This window comes from Tachysurus vachellii, chromosome 11, assembly GCF_030014155.1.
Source record: "Tachysurus vachellii isolate PV-2020 chromosome 11, HZAU_Pvac_v1, whole genome shotgun sequence".
Taxonomy (NCBI): Eukaryota; Metazoa; Chordata; class Actinopteri; order Siluriformes; family Bagridae; genus Tachysurus; species Tachysurus vachellii.
The window spans coordinates 13,984,891-14,009,882 of NC_083470.1; the positions used below are offsets into that span (position 1 = coordinate 13,984,891).

Genomic DNA, 24,992 nt, shown 5'->3' on the forward strand with positions numbered 1-24,992 from the left:
TATGAGGTTAAATCAAAGGTTTAAAATAACTTACAAATTTCTGTGCTTTATTATTACAGCATTCCTTTGCGCTTGTAGACATGAATTCATTTTCAGACGATTATGTTTTTGTTTGGGTTTCTTTATCAATCTACAGAGACCTCAGCATGATGAATGACCGTGTCAAAATGACGCCAGTCCAAACATTTTACCACCCCTCTGGAGTGAAATCGTGTAAAATGCCCTGCGTGTAGACATGTAGAAACTATCCAAACAGTCCGAACTTTCTCAAAGGGTCTCCGACAGTCTGGGGGGAACGAATACAGTGCTTCGTTATCTTTACACACGCTAATCGGATCGAGCCCAAACAAGTGGGAATTTTGGGCTTTGCCTTGCGTATTAATTTGTGCATATCATATCGAGTCCTCATCAACCAAACTATCTTTGCTGAAAAATAAAATCTCTCTGTATTCATTCAGGCCTAAAATCTAAATCCCAAACTGTATATTTATGCCCATTTATTTTCTAATCGCAGCTTCTCCTTGAACAATAAACTAACACTGTTGCACGTGTGGGGCTTAATTTAGGGAATAATTATACTAAAGACGTGTGGCGTTACATTTCTTGTGTCCCTCTGCCCCGTTTTCACGTCCAACCCACGTGCTCCGTCCGCCAAAGTAGAAGGAGGGCAGAGAGAGAGAGGGAGAGTGAGAGAGAGAGAGAGGAAGAGGAAGAGATGAAGGCTCCTCTTTTCTCCATCCACAGACTTCACCAAGTGTTTCGGCGGTCAGGACAGTTATGGTGTAAACGTCCGGGAATCGCAGTTGACATTCGTCGGCTCTGACAAACTCGTTTGGGCTAAAAAGGTAAGTGTTGTGCTAATATATATATATTTATATATATATATATTTATTTCTTTATTTCTGCGCGGTTTTGAAGGAAAGTGCCATTTGATTTCTGCATCAGAAGATGTGTACAGTCCAGAATCAACCTAGAAGTGCAAAAAGCATTGCTTTATCAATCTCAGTAGCTTTTTTTTAATCCCCATAAGTTCTGTTTTAAAAGTCATTGTGAACTAGCATGTTTTACAAGCTGCTTTATATTGTTTGCATGTTTCATTCAAGAGGAAAGTTAGGAGATTTTGCTAACTAACTTACAGCGTGTAGGGAAATGTGTAGGACTCATTAAACAAGCTTAAATATCTCATCAGTATTTTTATTCTGTAGTTGCAGTTGGAAATGCTGAAGCCGGGGGATCAGAGCGGTTCTGCTTTTCTTAAAGTGGATCCGACTTATCTTCAGCACTGGCAGCAGCTTTTCCCGCAGAGTCAGCTGAAGAACTGCGCAATTCCGCAAATCCCTGCACCCGATCGTGCGCCTGTAGCAGCGGAAAGCCTCCGTCAGAGAACCGGTTTAATTTCCTCCACCACCGCTCCAGCCGCTTTAACGCCATCCTCGAGCTCGTCCTGCGCTCCTGCCGTGTCCGCGCTCGCGAGTTTAACGCAGCTCTCCGTGCCGCAGCTCGCGCTATTCGGACACACTCTCTGTACCGAGGAGGCACCGGCCGAAAACAGCGGCGCTTCTCAGTCTAAGGAACTTTCCCTGCAGAACAACTTTAACGACAAACCGTCCCGGTTGAAGCTGACTTCAGAGGAACTGGACTACTATCTGTACGGACAGCAGAGGATGGAGATTATACCATTAAACAATCACACCAGTGATCTCAATAACCGTACGTACATTTTAAGTATATAGAAGATAAAAAGATTGCTCGTGTCCCACATTGCACACACAAAACACAACCAGTGACTTTTCATAGCCTCACAAACAGCAAAAATATATTCAGTAGTAGTAAACAAAGCAAAATCTCCAGTCCTGACATCTCCAGATTAGGTGGAGACAAGCAGCCTAAACACTGTAAAAGTTATTTAAGATAATGCATCATTTAAATAGTCCATCTGTTCACATTTAGCCCTGAAACACATGTAGTTATGTAAACACAGCAATAATTTGAACATTTAAAAATAATTTTAACTTTGTAAAATTTGATGTCAAAATGCATAAAAGCGTTACGAAATGTAGCTGAATAATTATAATATAAATAATATGCTGTCACAATATAAAGCAATTTTAGAAGCCTGGTTCCATGCGAAATATGTTAAAGATTAGTTATTTCTTCTTGATTGAATTCAGTACCGGACGGTGCGCATCCACAGCGCCTACAGGCCACGGCAGATGATTTATTGGTGACTTTTATTTTGCAGGTCATCAAACAAAAAAGTTGTCAAAGTGGATATTGAAAACATGCACACCAAAGTCATCACTGCTGATTTAGCATCTACAATAGTATACAGTAGTCTATTCTGTTTATTCTGTCCATTTTTGTATTTTGCAATTATTGGGCTTTAATAAATAACAATAGATTGTATTTATCTATAAAATTTCCAAAAGCTGAATTTCATTATGTGCAACTATCTTAACATTAGTTTTTATTAAAAAAACAAAACAAAATAATATTAAACTGACTAATAATTTTTAGATGATTCACTGATTTGACTCATCAGTCCTTTAAGGTCATTACAGAATTTTTCCAAATGTGCGTCCTATTTATCAAGAAGCAGTCCGTTCATTGCTGTAGGTTGATTATAATTGTCTAATAGTATGCACTCAGGAAAACAGGGCTTAATAACTTAACATTCACTGAGGGGAAATAACCATATTAAAGTCTTGCTTGAAAAAGGTGGTGACTGTTTATTTAAGGTGATAAAACAGCCCATCAGCAGTAATCTCCATCGATACGTGCCACGAGGAGATGAGGCATGGAGGAGGGGGGACAAGCCACAATTAATTGCTGTATAGTTTTGTAGAAGAGAGTGGAGTGAGTGTGGATCAGGGATCGATCTGTCCCATCGGCCGCTATTCATCATCCCACCGCGCTATATGGGAGTCTCCCGGGGCCAACAGGACTGCTTTATCTACATTTGCTATTCTCTCGACCATATTTCACATCGCTTGGGCTCATTTATAAAGAGCACAGATTACAGGGGGAACATACATTTTAAAACCCGTGGCTTAATTTGTGTAATATGTGTGTTCAGAGCTGTTAATGTCGATCAAATTCTGACATGGCAAAGGATAAAGCATTACAACCCTATAGGTTGGTTTATCGCAACTATTTCCAAATATAGTAAGTATCGAATTAAACAGTCTTTTCACTTTGGCATATACATAAAATGTAGTATAGATTTAGAAATTTCCTTAATTTGGATTAAAGCATAAACATTAAATATAATAGTACATAATTTAGTATTGCGATACTGCCCAGGGGCGGTGAAACTTGAACTTAAACAAGAATAATAATTTAGCTTATATGGATTTCATTAAAACTATATAAATGCTCTAATAATTCTAGCAAAAGCAATGACATACAGAAAATGTTTGTTTTTTTTTATACAATTTTTATTCTCAATAATGCATGTCTCGGTGATGGAACACCATGTACATGTACAATTCTAAAATTGTTGGAAAGAGCAGTAATGGGTGTAGTAATTAGGAGTAGTAGTCAGTTCTTTTATAGGAGTCCTATCTGGGTTCTGGGATAAGTAACAGTCTCTCACACTGCACTGTCCTGCAGGCTGTGACATGTGTGCAGATAACCGGAACGGCGAGTGCCCCATGCACGGGCCCCTGCACTCGCTGAGGCGCCTGGTAGGTACAAGTAGTGCATCCACTGCTGTGCCCCCTCCCGAGGTTCCCGAGTGGCTGCGTGACCTACCCCGTGAAGTCTGCCTTTGCACCAGCACAGTGCCAGGCCTGGGCTACGGTATCTGTGCTGCCCAGCGCATACCACAGGGCACTTGGATTGGGCCTTTTCAGGGTATTCCTCTGCTTCTGGATAAAGTGCACTCTGGAGCGGCGCGCAACACAAGACACTTATGGGAGGTTAGTATTGTCTTTTTAAATTTTTCCCACTTTTGAAATTTTGCTGACTTTGAACTGACAAGAACCAAAGCTTTTTCAAAATTACACAAATTCACTAACCTTTAAAAAAAAGATTTTATATGATTATATTTTTATAAGATTTAAATTTATATGGCTGAAAGTTTTTATGTATAAGATTATTTGGAATGAATAATAATTACTGAATAAAATGAATTTGCAGGAACATTAAAGTGCATCCATACTTCAAAGCTTTTAATAAAATACTTTAAATGTTGGGATTCAAACAGCACAGTGTAAAGAGAGAAAACGAAGGGTGTAAATCCCCCTTCATACACACAGAAATAAAGGTCACAGCTTTTAAAGATGAGCAACTGACAAGAGATATGAGGCAGAGAAGAAGGGAGAAAGAGCGAGAGATACTGAGTGTGAATTGCCATTCAGCTCAGAATCCAGAACTGTGGTTTAGCTGAGACATAAACTATCATCACTCAGACACATTTACAAGCTATCCTTTCCTAGATTCTCTAATTATAGATCTGGACAAATACAATTTATCTTCTTGTATGTCAAGTAGTTGCAACATGAGAACAGATCTCTAGTATAGATCACCACCAACTGATAACTGCCTCAAGAAGGCTGCTTTTGAGATATTGGTGCAAAGTTTCTTATTGGTATGCTATCGTTCTCTTTATCCAAATACAGGCTTCTGTTGTTGAGGCCCACACAGACAGAATGGAACACTATTACTTGTTATATATGTTCTGTGTGACGCCATTTTAAACACTTGCTTGGCCAGGGAGGGCTGTAAAAATTCCAGCAGCTTAAACAGAACTGAGGTGGGTGAGGGAACAAAACTAACTGAATATTCCATGCTAAAGTAGTGAAGGAGCCCTCTCCCATTAGGGGCATGTAAAGTGTTGAACTATTTAATCAATGCTGATAAACTACAGAATCACTCTTTGTTGTGACTGCGGATCACTTAAAGCTCCAGACTGTGCTCTTTTGATGACGAGCTAAAAAGTGTCAGTGACAGTGTGTGGACTTTGAATGACCTTATTATGTGGAAAGTTAATCATAATTCAGCCTGGGAAATGGTGCTGGATGTTGTGCTTAACAATATTCTAGTAGTGCACAAGGCTAACATTTCTTAAGATCTGCACTGCAAAATGTGCCTAAATAGGTTGATTTTAGGTATTATGGAACTTTTTATCCTCTGTGACTTATCTTCTAAGGAATACAATTCAGTATTCTATCACATGGTCATATATTTCTAAAATGCTGTACAGTATCCTATCAAATACTTATGTGAGTATATATTAGTATATAAAACCCTACTGTGACACTATTATGGCAAAAATGATCATTTATTTAATGACCAGTACTTTGTGGAATACTTTTTCTAGAAATGTTCGTTATTTTTTTTCCAGTTTCGAATAGTTTATGCACTTAATAGTGAATAAAATAACCTTGCCGTGACCATATTCTGAATATTCTTAGTCTATTAATAATTTGCATGTGAATTTATTTATTTTTTTAAGGGGCTTAAGAAACACTTAATCTAGCTTTGAATGCTTTTGTACCTATATACTAACTAGTTTAAAAGTTTCTTGAGTTTGTTCATGTTGCCTGTGCTGAGCAGAACCTTAATATATCTCTTTAGATTAAAAACACTGGGTTCTTGTCCCTTTTCATTTTGTTCATACTGGGGGCGTTTTTATGTCTGTACTATCTGTAGTCTATAAGTCTATAATCTTTCCCAGCAGTCTATGCTTCAACCAGGATTTTTCATGAACTTGTCTGTGGAATGTCTATGCCAAGGCTTGAATATTTTTGATCCAGTAAATTTATACACGCTGCTTTCAGGACTCTCATAGGGCCTCGGTTTTGAACAATATTGAATACAGTCAGTAATGTTTATGATCTATAAATGGCATTACAACTAACTTGTTACATTCACAAAATACTGGGTAATGGCAATCATTCAGTATTTTAATTGCATTTTTTTGGATAAATCATTTAACAATTAATTCTCATTTAAAAGTAAATTCTCATTTAAATTTAAATGTTAAAAATTTATTTTTGTTGTTATTAAACTATTAAAAAATAGTACTACACCTCATAGGATGTTTAAACATTAAAGCGCTGACATTACTCTTTGTGCTTTGCTTTCTTTTCTGTTAAGTATGGTCATCAAATTTACCTTTCAATTTAGTAAACTATTTCAGCATGTGAGGAAAAACCCAAGATCGTATTTAAATTTTACAGATTTCAAAGTCAGAGAGCTGTGATAATGATATATAAAAAAAACTATTAATCCTAAATGAAACAATGGTGAATGACTTTTTAACTGCTAGTTAAAATACACAAAGTGTACTTTAACACAAATTCAGTATAAAATACACAAAGCTCTGTTATCTTTAAATGTAGAAATACTTAGATCATTTTCAGGAAATTGATGTAATACCATTGTAATGATAAAGGGTCAGATAAATGTATGAAAATAGTAAGTTGAAGTAGACACAAATATTGGAGATTAGGACTTGTTTAGATTGATCAGACCAGGTGCTGAGGGATTAACTGATAGGAATAATATTTTGCAGTAATGGTCAGGGGGTCACTGGCAATACCCCTGTATGAACTATCATTGTGTGAACATGACGGTACACAATGATATCATCATTGGCAGGCACCAGTGGGTGTTCTAGAGTAATAATAAAGTGCCTAGGCCACAGGCCAGGGTAATTATTTTTATTTTCTCCTTGCCAGAATGAGGAGTGACATGTTTAATGTTGGTTCACTGACATAGAAAGCTCCATAATTTGTCTTTTAAGTTATTTTATGCTCCATTTCCCCCTTGATCCAGGGCTCTGTTGTGTGAGAAAGCACATTGATGGTGGAACAATTTTATTTGAAATGTATCCGCATTTAAAAGGTAAACACCTTTAGAGCCATGTTTTTTCTTTCTCTTTGAAGTGAGATTTAATAGCAGCAAATAGGTGCCGAAAACATGTTTCCCGAAGTAAAACATGCTGGTCTGCATACTTAACAGTGTATTCCTGCACCCATTCTTTATCTCTCACATTCTTACATTTTATTTTAATCCACTATATCCAGGAATGAGATTAATTATTACCACAACTTTTTTACAGTGTTTAGATTAGAATGTTTTGTTTGCATTTTTTGAGGTTTGTGTAGTCTGTTCTTTTATTAGGTTCATTTATGACTCAAAAATTGCAATTATGTGATGAAGCACTGCCAATTTAAAATGTTATATATAAACTAATTATATATTGCACACCTAATGGAAAGAATGTCAGCACACCAATTTCTGGAATAGGAACCCAAAGTTAGATCATTCTTAGACATGAAAATATTTAATTAATAGCATAATTGTGCAGTTTAATTCCAACTTGATGTTCATCATGTTCTATTATCTAATTAAAAGTTTCCTGAATCATTGAATACAAGAAAAAAAGGAGACCACTTGATCTAATAGGACAAACGGAAAAGGTAAACATTTACAAGAAGGTGTTTTTGTGAACAGATACCAGAGCCACACTATCGCAATCACACTGCATCCCCTCTCAGCTGTACCACTTACATGCCCCTATTCTGTTCAGCCGATGGCTGCTAAGTGTTTCCTCAGATAAGGCATGCCAGTTCCATTACACAAAGTGTTCCATGCTCCAGACTCACACAGACTTTTTCAGTGTTCCCTGTACCACTGGGACCAAGGTTCTCTCAACTCAAAACTTGAGCTGGAGGGGCCTGATTTACTCACCATAATAAGGGCATGAGGTCAAGCGACTCTCAGCTAGGATTAGTTGGAGCTGAATGTCTCTCTACCTCTCTCGCTATCTTTCCCCCTGGCTCAGCTATCGATGAGCAGCTGTTCAAGGACGATTTACAGCATTTGGTCAGTGACAGGGTCCAATCAGTGTGCTGTAAATGTCGGTCCGAAAGACATTGAACAGTAAGTAAGGCAGTGACAGGACACCACCAGCCCAAATCAATGGCCAGATGAGTTACACACAGAGACCTAAAGTAATACGATGAGGAGTAAAAGTAACCTATAGAGCTTTTAGGATTTGTTCATTTTGGTGTTTTTTTAAGCATTGTTGTCTAGTCTATTTTCTTGCAAGTTTTTCTGTATACAATATTCCATTTTCTGCTACTTATTTTCTGCAACTTACCTATAGAATTCCACATGTGAGTGTTTTAGTGTTTTTGTTTTAAATCCACTGTAGCATTTTTGTGTCTATCAGTTAAAATGGTCAGGAACAGCACATACTGTTATATTTAAGACTACATTCAAGACGAGACTTTATCTTAGACAGATTATTAGCACTGCGTTTTCAGCCCCATTAAAATCCCATACGGGGATATTTATAAACTATGCAATTTCCCTGATTATTGCAATCATTTACAAAATTGATTTCACCCCGAGTTATAGACAATTGCAGCAAAGCTATTGACACAGTTCTCTTCTGCAATGAACCGACCCTCCTCAATGATGTCTTTACACCAGAGGCTGTTTAGCATGCAGAGACATTCAGAGATCAGATATGGTGAGAGTTTAATACATTCTTTAATGGGGACTATATAATGAAGCTGGAAAAAACAATCATCTCATGTCACTCTTTTTTCCCCCACAGTTATTTTAGATATTTTACTTGTGCTTATCTGTTGCATTTATCTGGATATCACTGATTTGTGCTTTCTTTTTTGGTACTTAGTAGCTTCTGATATGTAATTAGGGTTTGGCTCAGCTGGTGCAACGTTTGGACACAGAGACAGGAGTAAAGATGACATAAATTGCTTTTATAGGACATTTACTGTAATTCTTACTTAGTGCTGTAACAAGCCTACTTCACTTAGTGCATTAGGACACAATGACGCCTATCAATCAAAGTGTGTTTTCCATCCAGGTTTGCCATATATTACACATTGTTTGGGTCAACACGTGAAAAGCAATCAATTCCATTTGTATTTGAAATCCAAGAAGTAGAACTATGTGGTAGGCTTATATTAAAACATTGCAACCTCTCCTATTTATAACACCAAGTGCTTATAAGCAGTTTCTAAAAAAAAAAAAAAAAAAAAAAAAAAAAGATACACTATACAGAATATACACATAAATTTGTAATGAAAATGAAAGTGCACTACAAAAAAAAAAAAAAAAAAAAGCCAGGCACTGTGTTCACATTCTGATGAAACCCAGATGAACATATTACATTGAACTGTGAAATACAATGCCGCACACAAATAATCTTTTAATGCTATGAAGTAAGAGCACAACATAAACAATCCATTCTACAAACATTTTTTGCGAGTGAAACAATACATCTGGTCGAGTTATACGGCCCAACTGAAAGTTGAGTAAAAAGAACTGGGTCCAAAAAATCAAGAGTACTTTCTTTTGTGTGGACAGATGGGAAGAGAAATGAATACAAAGGATGTAAACTAGATAATAAATACTGATTTTTCCTTAAGAGCAACAACATCTCTGTACTTATTTTAGTTTCTATATTTTATTACCTGTGGCAGTATATTCCTGTGAGACAAAAAAAAATTCCAGCATTTTACCAGGACAAAGTTTTTTTATTTTTATTTATTTATTTATTTATTTTAACAATAACAGCTTTCAAATGAGTAGCCAGTTGTTAAGTGGCTAAGCAGCAGCTTACAGAAAAGTGAATAACCAAAAAAGTGAAATAAAACAAAACGAAAATCACCCATAAATCACTCTGATCTGCTCTTAATCATTTAGTATAATTGTGGAATTGTGTTATATAAAAGTTCTAGCTATTGGGAAAGGAAAGTATAGTCCAGTGCACTACATTTTCTCTTTTAAAAGGTGAAGCTACTTTCTCAGTGGGTCTTAAACCGACTGAATTTGCTGTGGTGCCAGATGGAGGTCCATATTCCTGATATACAGAGGATGACAACTCAAAGTAAACCCAGTATTCAGGGTGATGCTGTGATGCGCCTCGTGGTGCGGAACTGAAATAATGTTTCATTTACTGAGGTTTCAACTCATAAACTGCTCAAAGCTCTGTATGGAAAACGCGTCGGTGTGAAATTGTTAAACAGAGAGAAAAACAGAAATATATTTCTAGTAATGAACACAATGCATTAAGTTCTTGTAATGGACTTAAGTAATGACTGTCGTGCCAGAACTAGTAAACTATGTAGAACGTAATTATATTCAGTTGTTTTATTTGTTTAGAGTGTTAAATTAAAACGTGTTCCGTTTTTCTTTCACGACTTGTACAATTCGAAATAAGTCTTGTTTTTAATGCATTGAATATGAGAATAATCGATGAACGTCCACCGAGTTTATGTTATGACTAGGGTTGCCAGATCCGCGAGACAAAAATACTCCAATTTGACGAGCATTATTAAAATTAGTAGGGTTAAAAAAAAAATCAAAAAGGTCCTAAAATTATCTCATAATCTTATACATTTTTTCATAAATAAATGAAAACGCAGGGGGAAAAACAAAACATAAAAAACTCACATTTGCGGTAAAGCAATGACCTGGCAACAGGGTCTGTAACGCTTCAGCGCGCACTTGCTGCTAAATTACACCCGGATTTTTGGGAAACTGACACGCGCAAAACTCTTCCAGCTCTAGAGCTACTTTTCTTTCTTCATGTTGTCACTTACCTGTACGTCGGCTGTAGATTGCATATATTTGTCTCACTCATGTTTGTCTTTTTGCCGTGTGATAAAATGCTACTCTGCAACCTCAAATGCACAGTAAAGTCACCATAGGCCAGATAAATGCCTGGACTCTCTGCAGTCTATTTTTGGACTCATCACAATGTGTGTAGATATATGTGTGAAGGGTAGGATTTAGAATTCCTCTGTTCAGTTATGACATTTTTTTTTATCATACTGTGTGGTAAAGTAAAGGCTGAACTTTTTTGTTGTGGCCAGCATTGATTTTATAATGCACTTGTGTTGTTTAACCAATATGACCACATGCACCCAAACAGAGAGCTACCAAATATGACACAATGTTTCTTTTCTTTTCTTTTTTACAGTGCCTTGTTTATCCCTGAGGATACATGAATACTGAGTATGCAATTTTGAAACAGATCCTCTCTGTAACTGACATTTTAACAACACATTTGTGCTATATAAACTTGCTCTTTTGCATGACATTTACTTTATATTTTTATATTGGTTGTGATATTTATCTAGTCAGAGCTAAACAATCCATAAATAAAGTGCCTTTTTCGATAAAGCAGCTGGAAGGTTAGGCTCAGGGCTTGTGTAACAAACTGCTTTGCTGTAAGCAGTGTCCAAGCATTCTATCATGCTGTCAAAGGCAGTGGAGGTTCACTAAAAAGCCATGAGGATAAGAAAGGGGAATGAGTGCAGACAAACTGGATGTCAGGGGCTCTGTGGGGTCAGAGGGGTCTCTAAATCCCATTCATTCAGCCCTGCTCCAGTGACAAGGCAGAAGGTCTCTTACTTCTGTACTGGGAGATGGATAGTGGGATAGTGGTTTAGATAGAGATGCCAGGATATGGTTAAAAAAAACACACACACACACGTATGTATGTGTGTGTGTGTATATATATATATATATATATATATATATATATATATATATATATATATATATATATATATATATATATATATATATATTCTGATATTCTGATATATTCTGATATTCTGTTTATGATTGGTTGTTATATTAGAAATGATCTTTCTCTGATTGAAACAAATGTTCAAACGGTGCACACTTCCACTGATGTGCCATGTTTTGAAGATTGAACATTTTTACATCTGGTAATGTTGAACACTTCACAGTGATGAGCACTTCAGTGAAGTGGAAGGAAATAATCCAGACACTCCATTGGGTAACTTAAATTTAGCACAATTTGACACACTGTCTATTCTTTTCAATGTGAAACCATATCTATTCTTTTATTAACACTGAGGCTAACTGTGTTTTAGAAACTCAAAAATGTTACATCTGAATAGCATGTATTCTGAGGTATTATACTCACAGGTGAGAGACTGCAAAATGTTCTGATGCAGAATTGCAAAGGTATTACAGAATAATGCATAAAACTGGTGTTTAATGTGGTACTTGTTGTGTGCTGTTTTGTAGCCAAGCACTGCATCTCTCAGAATGTAATATGTTCATCACCACTGCACATTGTTTTTCTTATTAAAAATCTACATTTATTTGAACATTACACGTTCAGATGTATCCGGCATGGTAAAGACAACATGTGCAAGCTAATGGTGTTGTTTTATACTGTTCCCACAAAAAACACATTTCTAGCTAAATTATTTTCTTAGTAGTAAATATCTAAATTAGCTATAGTAAAAGAGAAGATATTCTCAAATGTGCAGCTTCTAACTTGCAATAGGAAAGTAACAATAAATAACAATGCAAATCTACTGCTGATCATATTTTCTTCTGCTGGAGTAATTAATATTCTTAAGATTAATTCAGTCTTTAATTTATAGCATTAGCAGACACTCTTATACAGAGAGACTTACATTTTTTTATTTCAGTTTATACACCTGAGCTATTATACGCCTTGCTCAGGGGCCCTGTAGTGGCAATCTGGTGGATCTGGGATTCAAACCAATGACCTTCCGATAAGTTGTCGAACACCTTAACTACTGAGCTACCACATCCCAATTTCTGTCAGATATGCAGATACATAACAATATATTTCTGTATCATTCATGTGTCGCCATGCATTTGTTAGCAAAAGCTAGTGAGGCAGCTTGTGAAAGAAAGTCAAACAGCCCACCCACACCACACTGCCCCAAAACAGTTATAGTGTTTTAGATTGTGCATCAAGGTGTGTCATGAAGTGGAGAGTTTCCCAGTTTACAATAATGTAAAAGATAAATGGGTACGAATACAAGAGTATTGATGGTTAGATTGTTACTTAGCCCTTAAAAATAGTATACGCTATAGAAGTACATTGCCAGAATAAATTACAAATAATTGGAGACATGTATTGCTACAGTTTGGCATAATGATATCTGACATACAGAGATAAAATAGGAACTGTACTCTAAAAGTTTATGCAGGTACATCTATATGAAAATACACACACACGAACACACACACACACACACACACACACACACACACACACACACACTCACACTCAACTGTGTGCTGTGTATGTAAGTATATATATGATGTGTATATTACTTGAACCCTCTATGTATGATTTTTTTGCACAATGTACTGTATAATACAGAGTATTGCACACTGGTCTGCACTATTTTGTGTATTGTTTTGTATAGATTTGTATTGTTTGTTTGCACTGTCTTTTGTCTCACACTGTTTGTGCTAGGTCGTACAGACGCACTTTATGTGGCTAGGACAACTTATTTTAAGTCCTTAGCTCTGTGTTGTTTATGTAGCCTTAAGTCATTCTATGTAGCACCACGGTCTTAGAGAAACGTTGTGCCATTTCACTATGTACTGCTTCAGCTATATATGGTTGAAATGACAATAAAAGCTTCTCGACTTGACTTGACTTAACTTGACTGTGATGTGTAAATGTTATTTATTTGTTTATTATTATTATCGTTCTATGTATATATTTATATTTTTGGAACAGCATATGAACACATGCTGCATAATTGTGTGTGATGTTTTTTGGTTTTTGATGATTTTAGCTATGTGTTTTGTGTTCTTTGCTTGTCTTTTAGATCTATGACCACGAGGGCACATTACAGCACTTTATTGATGGCAATGATCCAAACAAGTCAAGCTGGATGAGGTACATCCGCTGTGCCAGACACTGTGGGGAACAGAACATGACAGTGGTTCAGTACAGGTAACATACAGGCTTTTGATATATCCCGTATGATGTCCTTTTGATTACCATATTTACATGTATTAATTTGGCAGATAATTTTATTTATAGTGACTTACTAAATAAGGTCTAATAAGTAATATTGATATTTTTCTTATAGCATAGGAGATCTCCTGCTGAACAAGATTAAGAATCTCTGCATTACTTTCAGTTTGATATTGGATAGCCTAGTGTCTGTCTAGACTACAAGAACTGAGGGCTGGGTATAATTTTACTTTGATAACCATAAGCAGGCACAGTGATATTGCTCTGCTCTTAGTGCCTCTATTATTATGGCTTGAGGTTTTGGTGACTGTCTAGTATCAGTAGGAAATTTGGGGCCACGATGTGGAATAAGTCTCTGAGCTACAATCATCAGCAGGGTTTAGCTTTACACAGTGCCACTTTGTGTCTTCAAGTGTTTCAAGTGTGCACTTCAACAGTACTTTGCTCAGTGTCATTTTACTGTGACCCTTAACTGCTCGAAATAGGTGTGTACTCAAGATGACTGCTTTAGGGATCTTCAGAGGTAAGACATCCCTCTTTTATACACTGTTGTGTATACAAGTTATAGCTTTTAGGAGTTTTTCCAACCCTGTGCACGCTGCACATTGGAATGTCCTCTCCGTCAGCTGGATCGAGTTCCAGTGTTATGATTTGCAATATCTAGATGGAATTCTCTTCAAAGCGACTTGTGATTGATCAACCCTGAGCTGGCTGTTTTGTTTTGCCTTGACAATAATGTCCATTGGCATGTGCTTTACTTCACTTGCACTGGGGACGCCCCACCGTTGTCTTTATGACTCATCCAACCACAATACTAAATACATGTCAGCGCTGGAAATGTTATCCAAGACGAAGGGGGAAAAATGGCCTTTGATGTGCTTGGCCGGTGTGGAGTTCTGTGCACGTTTTGGAAGTGACGGCAGCGTTGTAAGAGATGGTGTTCGTTTACACTTGTTCAGCCTCCTCTGAAAACGCACAAGACCACCCATTGCTCCAAAAACAGCCCTCTTTCAGCAGCCAACTGAGTCATTTAGTGTGAGTACATTTATTTGTGTGCTCCGGTGTTTATGTTAAGTGAAGCCAAACTGAGAGATGAACTGTTACAAGGGTATAAAGTACATGGTATAGTGTATTTTTTTCTCTCATGGGTTGCAAGATGTTTTTGATTTATGGTCTCTCCCCTTGTTTTATTTCGGTGTCTCGGTGAAAGGAATTAATAAAATTCACAGGCCTCTGCAGCTCTACAGAGACCAAAAGGAGCTTATTATCAAATATTTTAAGTGTACCCTAAGTCCCAATGCACAGCTCCTCTGAACATGTGAGAACAAATTCTAATTCGTATTACAAATGTTTATACGTTGAAGTATGTGAAAACCAAATAGTACTTAACTATTAGTCTTTTAACATATTATTAATTTATATTAACATACAAATTAAGTATTAAAATATGACTAAAATTCTGACGTGTAAACTTTTAATAGGTGTAACCTAGTTTAATTTAGAAAGCTATGAACAAACCAAGAATGGAAATGTGAATTTTGACACAAATTTTATGGTCACAGGTCCCTGGTAGCCACATAGTTAAGATTCTACTCTCATGGTCAAATTGTTGTGAATTCATATATCAGGACACCCACATAACCAGTGATGGCGTTTACTCTGAATTGTTCAGCTGTATAAAAAATACCCAAATCATGTTTGCAGATCGTGTATTTTCTACCGGGCTTGTATGGATATTCCACGAGGAACCGAGCTTCTGGTCTGGTACAATGACAGTTACACCTCCTTCTTTGGCATCCCACTACAATGCATCGCACAGGACGAAAATTGTAAGCTCAACACTCATTTACTGAATAAGCCTTGCTATATGTATACATTTAGTGATGAGTACACAGTACTTTATATACTTTGTTCATTATGTTCAACAGATTATCCAAACAAATAGTGGCTTCTACTAAGTATTTTAAACAAATACAGACAATTTTAGTTGTAATAATCAATTCTTAGCATTTCTCACCTACTCTGTAGAAATCTAGTCAAAACAGTTTGTTTTCCTTTATAGATTTGTTGCAAGATGAGTCAGTTTTGAACCCAGTTCCATGACTTTATTTTTGGACTTGTACACATAAAGCCTAATATGTAATTCCTATGTGGATGCTAAAGATTAGCAAAGTTAGTGCATATAAGGTTAACTGCATTTTAGTCACCACAAAGTTCATGATACATTCCATAATTTATTTGAAAGAGCTTTTGATTTAAAATATTATTTTTTCAGCATAAATGAACGTTTACCCCATACAGTTAGGTCTTGTATTTGTTGAGCCCATTGGCGGGTGGAATGCCTGGATATCTGACAGAGTCTGACAGTTTCGTGTTTACATGAGAGACATTTTATGGCTTTAGTCTGGTTGCTGTTCTGTTTAAACAACTCTCTTTTCCCTTCAAACTGTTCTCTAAAGCGTACAGTATGATTTGATCACTGTAGTACTATAACCAAAAGAAAAAACACCAAAGGCCAAATTATCTTGCATCTGGTGAACTATGGTAATAGTAGTTTAATACAGTTGAATAAAATTGTAAATTTGAACAAAACTGTGCAAGAATTATAGAACCGTGAGATCTTTTCTAAATATCTAAATTGCATTATTTCTCAAAGCGGATGTGATGGATTTTGTTTTGTTGTATGTAATTTGATTTGTACTATTAAATGCATTTTCATTCAGAATGCAGAGTTATAGAGAAAACAACCTGATCTCATGCAAATGTCAGAACTATATGCTATGTGAAAATGTAATTTGGCTTTATATCATAAATGAATGTATACTAAACTCTGTACTCTGTAACTCTGGTACTCACTATAACCTTTCATATATCATTTTTCAGACAGTTTGGCTTGCATCAACTCTTATTGCATTGGTGAAGACCAAAATATACAAAAGAACAAATGGCTATAAAGGAGCTAAATAGAAATGTTTAGCTTATGGAATAGCTTGAAACATGGTTAAGGGATTAACGTTGACTTATGCATCTTAAATTAACCCCTGTGATACACTACTCCAGATGTTTTGTAGGAAAAACATAACTTTAACTCTAACTCTAATCTTATTTCTTATCCTGATCACCAGCCAACATTAAATTTTGACTGGATAGATTAGCTTAATTAAATAAGAAAGCCCAAGTCCTTCTCATCTTACAGTTTGGTAATGTTATTATTGTGTGTACAACATGTCGCACTGCAAAAGAATGTGGAAAATGGTCATGTCTGGGGATGAGATAACTACTTCTGCTTTCTTGAATATGGATATAAAGTTAAATGCTTAAGTTTCAACTAAAACTACTATCTGAAACAACGTGTTGCATTTGTTCTGTTTGATGTCATGTTGTCATGTTGGATCTTCTATTGATAATTGATGCAGTAAGAACTTAATAACTAACAATAATTAGTACAGAATACTGACTGATCTGCTCTGAATTTCTGTGTTTCTTTGAACAGTAAACGTGCCATCTACTGTAATTGAGGCCATGTCCCGACAGGAAAGCCTGCAACCTTTCAGCAAAACGTCCAAATCCTCTTCATCCACTATGCTGCAGCGCTCCATGGTTTTCCCTCACTCGCCTTGCTCACGGAGCTTCTCTCTTCTAGACAAGGTGGGCAACATGGAGTCAGGCTTTAATCAGCTGAACCCCAAGAACCAGCGTATCCTGGCCAGTCCCACATCTACCAGCCAACTTAACAGTGAGTTCAGTGACTGGCACCTCTGGAAGTGTGGCCAATGCTTCAAGACCTTCACACAGCGCATTCTTCTGCAAATGCATGTGTGCACACAGAACCCAGACAGGTAACTCACACCACTTAACATCCTCTACAGGGCAATGGTGGCTCTGCAATCTAATATAATATAGAGTGAATATACCAACACATCTGGCAAAGCAGGACAGAGAGCACAGTAATGCTCATGGACATATATGGCAATATGGTGTAGATGTCTAGCTAAGTCATTTGATTACAATGATAGATTTTGTGAGCCAGCATGTGCTGCATAGCCTTTTAACTGTGTTCAATCCTTCATTATAAACCTCACAACTAAAATAAAGAATGGAATCTATGCATTGTATAATTTATTAAAATTAAACTTATAAATTTAGAGCAACAACTAGACATGGATTATAGAATGTATGATCCATAAGTATTTGTACAGTGACATCATTTTATTTGCTGCTGTGGATTTGACACGAAGCCATCAAGATGTGACTGAAGTGCAAAGACTTTCAGCTTTAATTCAGTGGGTTTATCAAAATATTGCATTAATTTTTTAGGAGTTTTAGCCATTTTTTACATAGTTCCTGCATTTTCACAGGCATAAATGTTTCATGGCCAGGTAAAGCCTGTTTCCTCTTTAGTTCTCAACAAATTAAGGAGATGAAAGGAGCTGGAGCTGACTCAAAGTGTTAACTTTGCATTTTGCAGCTGTTTATGGGACTTTTCAATATGCAGTCCAAATAGGTGCTGATGCAGGTGGAGGAGGCTATCAGCAGGCTATCAAGAGGAGTGGCCAAATAAAAAATCTGGTACATTCTTAAAAAGATGGAATGAAATGGCTATGTCAGCATCACCAAAAGGCCTGGAAGACCACAGAAGACAACTTAAAGTAGATGACTAATTCTTTTTTTGGTGATAAAAAACCCCTCACAACATCTAACCAAGTCAAGAACACTCTTACTCTCAAGGCAAGTGTATCATTGTCAAAATCTACAATTAAGAGACGTCTTCATAAATGTAAATAAAGGGTATTTACTTCAAGATGCAACCCACTGGTAACAGAAAAGGCAGATTAGACATTGCTTAGAATATATATACAAAAAAGCCTGGCCAGTCCTGGAACAAAGTTCTCTTGACAGATGAAATCAAGGTTAACTTGAGTAACAGAAATGATAGGAAGAGAAGAATATGGAGAAAGAATGGAAGGACTCATGATCCAAAGCACAACACATCATCTGTCAAATATGGTGGAAGCAGCATTAGCATTAGCATGTTTGCCAGTAGAACTGGATCTCTTGTGTTTATTGATAGTGTGATTGCTAACAGAAGTAGCAGGATAAATTCTACAGTATATAAAGTTATACGTTCTGCTCAGATTCAGTCAAATGCTGCAAAACTGATAGGAAGGTACTGATAGACAGTACTACAGTACTGATAGACAATGACCCAAAACATAATGCAAGTGCAATCCAAGATCTTAACCCAAAGAGATGGAATGTTCATAAATGTTTGAGTCAGTCACCTGACCTCAACTCAGTTGAGCATTCAATTCACTTACTGAAGACAAAACTGAAGGCAAAAAACCTAGAAACAAGCAGCAACGGAAAGTGGCCCCAGTAAAGACAGATAAAGCATCTCAAGAGAGGAAAACACAGCATTTGGTGATGTCCATGGGGTCTACACTTCATGCAGCCATTGACTGCAAATGTATTTACATCCAAGTATTAAAAATAATTCTTATATTTATAATTGTCAGTTTGTTAAATTTAGCATTTAAATGAAGCATTTAATCACATCTTGATTCAAAACATTCAAATCCATTGTGGTGTTGTACAAAGGCAAAATTGTCCAAATTGTGTCACTACCCAAATACCTATGGACCCTGCTGTATGTTCTTCATATTATTACTCCTCAAACAAACTACCAATTATACCATATAACATTTTTACCAATTGCATTCTTGCAAAGCTTAACGATCATGACCATTAATATAATGATAAATATTTCTGAAACATTGAATATTTAGTCACTACATCAGTACATTTTGTCCATAGTCTGGTTTGGCTGAAGCAACACATATATAACAGAACATAATAATAAAATATGAAGACATTGAAATTGAACATTCTGTTCAATGTGTAAACATTTTTTTATTACATGCCACTGAATATATCTGAATAATTTTATCTTAAGCTATTGTTGTTTAAATCAATTGTTAAATTGTTGTAAGTTTAAATCAATATACACTTGAAATGTTTTATCTGATTTATCAAGCTTATTAAGATTATTATTATTATTTAGGGTAAAAGACTTATTGCTCAGTATATTAAAACCTCAACATGTTTTTACATTTTTGTACTTGAAAATTGGCTCGATTTTGATACATGACTTTTGACTAAATGGCTAATTCTCACCATTTTCAGTTAGAATAGAAGTGTAATTGAAAATTAATACTATTCCAAAACATCTTTCTATTTGGATCTGGTGTTTAATTCGCTTTTATTACACCGTGGAATTCTGTTGCTATTCTTGACCATGTATTTAACTAGTAAAAGTCATTAGGAAGAGTTTATAAAGCTATGTAAGCTTGTTCATGTACCATAATTATGGGCATTCATTAAAGGGCTCCTGACTAGCGCAATATTTGAGAGGATGGTAGGAAATAGAATAAATGTAACTTCTCTGCATCACTGTATAAGGGGCACAGAATCGACAATTTATACACAGTTTTGCATCGCTGACCACTCTGGAATTTACTGTGTGTAACATCTCTAAACCTAATTAAATATGGCCCAGGACGTATTGGAAATTTTTTGCTTAGCACTATATTTCTTGGGTGCATACAAACCTATAAATCAGTTGCTGCTGTCACAAAGAAATACCCACTCTAACGGTGATGCAGAGGAAAACAGATGCCACTTATTCAATAAACTAATATTCATAGACAAGAAAAATGTTGCTGGGATACCCTAGGAGTTGAAGTCGATGTGAAGGGTTGTCAATATTAAACTTTATGACCCTGGGGTGCAGATAAAATTTAGCTGAACAAGGGAATCTGGATCTGTTGGTATTTGGAGTTGAAGCAAGTGCCATAAATGACCCTGGGAATCTTTTTCAAATGCTCTCAGCTATGCTTTATGGGATGTGGCCCATACATTTTTATTGATCTTTGTTCTATATGAACATTTCAGGGTGGATAAATTATTTGGGTATACCATCATGCAAGATGGAGCTTTGCTTATATGTTGCTGACTAAACCACAAAAATGATTTTATTTATTTTTTGTTTAACTTAACCAGTCATGACTATGTCCTAATTTCTAGAGCCAATCCTGCAATAGGCAAAGCTTTCTGTAGAGCCATTAATTTCAATATTGATCTGCACCATAAACACTCAAATACCAATTCTAACAAATTCAAAGTCAAATTCTCTGCTGAGCTACCAAAGAGACACCGATCCTTGTACACATACAGGTAGACTATAGTCACAGTTTTTTATCAATGCAAGATTAAAGAAGTTTATATAAGGCTTGTGTATGTTTTTGGAACAGATTCTGTTCAGTGGGCCATTTATCTCTAATATTGTGCTGCGCCAGGGCACAGTGCGGCAATAAACAATATGTTGACATTAATCACAAGTGCCACTGTAGTAAATACTCACCAAACATTTATCATTTTAAAATATTCACGATCAATGCATCTCCCAACAGAAAAACTTCAGTCACAAATTTCCGTAAAACTGTATGAAATGCAAGATGTTTGAGCCAATGTCTCTTTTTCTCTTTCTCTCTCCCTCCAAATACATAATGTAATTGATGGCACAGTTGAAATGTCAATTCATCTAATTACGGCTGTAAATGCTTTCCTTTGATGTCCCTAATTGTCAATAAATTCGTGATTTGTTATCAGCTCTCCATGATTAACTGAAACTGGGCTAATAATTAACAGAGGTCATTATGGCTGCAGTTACGCACTTGTGAACCAAAAAGCAGAGGAAACCCTGACCATCAGAGCAAGTGAAAATATTGATAGATGGCCTAAACTGTGTTCCTTGCCCTGTTGTTGATGAGAGGTCATGCTGCCATGGTAACAGCAGTGGGTTGTCACTGATGTGCTCCTTGTTGTGCTTGTGTGTTTGTATGTGTTTCTAGACCGTATCAGTGCGGACACTGTTCACAGTCTTTTGCCCAACCCTCAGAGCTGCGCAACCATGTGGTAACGCATTCCAGTGACCGGCCTTTCAAGTGTGGCTATTGCGGCCGAGCTTTCGCTGGAGCCACGACACTTAACAACCACATCCGCACCCACACCGGGGAGAAGCCATTCAAGTAAGTAACAGTGAGTACCACTGCTTCCTAGACATGCATTCATGTATTAAAATATAATATATAGCAATATATGCAGTAATATATAAGCCATAATATATTTAGTAGAATATAGTGTAATAATATAGAATATTATAATAAGATCATATATTTTAATTTGTTTATTCGGCAGATGCTTTTACTGACTTATAAATAAAGTCAATTTATGCATTGAGCTAGTAATAGAGCTGACAGTAAAAGAAAACATGCACACACACGCACACGCACGCACGCACACACACACACACACACAAATACACTGAATGTTCGATGTTATATTTACACAGAAGCAAAGAGAACCACAAATAGCCACAAGGGCTGGAACGTGTGCTGGTGTTCTGGAGTGTTACAGCCAGTATAAAAACTTTGGCATTAAGCAGTGCCAAAAGCATCTGCAAAATATACTATGAATGATCTTTTGAACTACAGCTATTGAAATAGTGTGAATATATCATTAACCATGCAGTGCCAGTTCCCTCACTACAGGAGTGTAAACCACTATCATTTTTATAACAGTTGGGTTGAATTTGGCCCATACTGGTATTTCCAACACTGACATTCCTTTAGCCATGGCTTATGGCAGCAAAATATTATTGTCTAGGTCTGGAATTCCCATTTTGTCTAAAGTGCCCAGATTTGTGGAAGGCAAGATGCAAGCTACACAGATTTTCTTAAAAAAAAAAAGGCTGAACAAGTTGAGCATGAACTGCAGTTACTGGATTTTTTTTTTAAGTCAGTAAAATGTAAGTTACATGTGACCTTTAGACACTAACTCTTTCCCTTATCTCCACACCAAATCCAGGTCATTCTTTTATTCTAAGCTGCTAATTAGGATTATATAATATCACTACAATAAATGATTGAATTGAAAACACTCATAAACAAAGAAAAAAGGTTTGAATATAAATGCCATTGCCTCCTGATTTGATTAGCAATATTATATTTACAAATTAGCTTGAATAAGAAAATGTCATTTCAATATTAAAAAGGCATTTCACTGATTGCACTGGAATAAAAATAGCCAAACAAACCAAATGACCAATGATATATTTTAGGTGATGGTGTGTCTTTTGCTACTTAAACATTTTTTTCCTTCATAATTCCTTCATATAGTTGCTGTACATTAAGCATTTACAAATGGCCCAAAATATTGTCTTCTATATTCTCATGTTCTTTGTTTTACAACCCCCAAAACTTCTAAAGAACACAATTCTATAGCATGTTGTTTTAGATAATTTTTTCTTTTAGCTGTTGCTGATCACTTAAATAAATCTAACATAGTCAAACAAAATTAATGAGCAATTTTGCTGTCTGTCATATAAATAAAGTCATAGGAAACATTTTGATCATTACCTCACTCCCACATCTTGTCACATTTTCCCCAAATTTTCATTTATTTTACTTTTTTAAATTTGCAAGGTTAAATTGACTCTCCATCCCCAAAACTACCTTGTCTTATCATCTCACACAGTGATTTTAATGTGAGCAGATGGGCTGTTGAAAGCAGAGCAATCCAGTAACAAGTCTAATAAGCAATCAGTGATACACAAATGTGTCATCAGCACTTCAGGAGCTTTAGAGAGAAAGAAGCACACAAAGACATTAATGAAACTCCCCAGAAATCTTTAGTCAATCAATATGCCTGAGTTATTCTCATTGAGCTGATGTGCTTGATAGGATAAGGCTGGCATTTTTCCTTTGTTTGTGGAGAATGCTGAAGTGTTTTACATAAACCTCATCTGAAAATTTGTGTTTCAGCGGAACAGGTCTTAATCTACAGTTTGGAATATCAAGTGTGTAAGTGCCATTGTCGGTTAATTATTCTTAGATGAAGTCAATAATTGCTGGCTGGACATAGTATAATGTTGGGGCAAACTTTCCAGTGTGATGTTTGTGACTAAATATTTAATGTATTACAGTGTCATGTATTTTTTTTAATGTTTCTGTCTATTGACATCTAAATGAACAAATTTAACCGTAAAACGTCCATGTTGATTTTTAATCGGAGCCTCATATTATGTGAAACATTTCTGAGACTATTTCTATTCCAAACATCTTTATGTGCTAATCAGAGCCCAGCTGATTTGGTGCCCTATACCTTTTTGTCTGTGTTAACTGCTTTCAGCTCAGTTACAACCAAGCCATCAGGAGATGCTCGCCTTTTATGTCCAACCTCCCAAAACTCTCTTTTTGTTCTTTATCTATTGTAAGTGACAATGATGCGGGCCCTTATCTAGACAGGCCTCTCTGGGGGCACCCCTTCCTCTCAGATTATTGACAGGCCCCCATGTTGAGAGGCGTCTGAGCCTTCGCTCATCATCGGCATCAAGGCCCCTAGGTGTGGGCAGCAATTACACCTTTCTGGCCCAGTAAGCTTCCTAGCCACTTTCAAGTGTCACTTGTCATTAAGGCAACAACAGATGATTCACAACGTCTGATGGCCCTCGCTAAGTATGCTGTCTGTGTTTCGTGTTTGTCCAGGTGTGAGCGGTGCGAAAGGAGCTTCACGCAGGCCACACAGCTTAGCAGACACCAGCGGATGCCCAACGAGTGCAAACCCATCAGCGAGAGCAGCGAATCAATTGAGGTGGATTAGTTGATTGACCATGCCGGAATTAAACGGAGAAGGAAAGTCATGATTAAATGTCACGGACACTTAAGCAAAACCAAAGATTTCCTCGGAGAAACTCTCAATCAGCCCCAGAAAACCAAAAGCAGTAATAAAATAAGTAAGATGTTAAGAGATATTGATCCCGACACAGACTGGTTGTGGCTGGGGTGGGGGTTTGGGGTGGGGTTGCAGGGCAAGATTATTTATTTATGACTGGGAAAGTCACAGTTGTGTTAAAAAGCTGGAACATAAGTGTGAAATACCAAAAATATGGCTTATTGCTTTATTTCTTAGTCATGTACATAAAACCAAACGGAGAAGTCTAAAAGGGGTGCAGGGACCCCTCAAACTGATAATGCACAGTTTCTGTACAATTGCACCATTTAATAAGCAGGATTTTTTGAGAGAAACATTTGTATTCACCAAAAAATAGCCTCTGTATAATATGTACATTTTTAATTATATTTCTCTCATATCA

The 24,992-nt window shown here is 36.4% G+C and overlaps 1 protein-coding gene across 7 annotated transcripts; it reads left to right on the plus strand.

Annotated features, from left to right (window-relative positions):
- The first annotated feature begins 688 nt into the window (after positions 1-688).
- Positions 689-24,992, plus strand: prdm6 (PR domain containing 6). 7 transcript variants are annotated; one of them, XM_060882150.1, is made up of 10 exons: positions 689-845; positions 1,206-1,710; positions 3,613-3,920; positions 13,629-13,756; positions 15,485-15,609; positions 17,274-17,619; positions 21,691-21,867; positions 23,662-23,700; positions 24,029-24,109; positions 24,385-24,992. In XM_060882150.1, exons 2-10 carry the CDS (start codon positions 1,218-1,220, stop codon positions 24,497-24,499), a joined length of 1,812 nt encoding a protein of 603 aa, XP_060738133.1. In that variant the 5' UTR covers positions 689-845; positions 1,206-1,217; the 3' UTR covers positions 24,500-24,992. The 7 variants fall into 7 exon arrangements, with proteins under 7 accessions (XP_060738133.1, XP_060738134.1, XP_060738137.1 ...); XM_060882151.1 differs by lacking the exon at positions 24,029-24,109; XM_060882154.1 differs by lacking the exon at positions 24,029-24,109 and having other exon boundaries at positions 21,691-21,877; positions 24,385-24,482.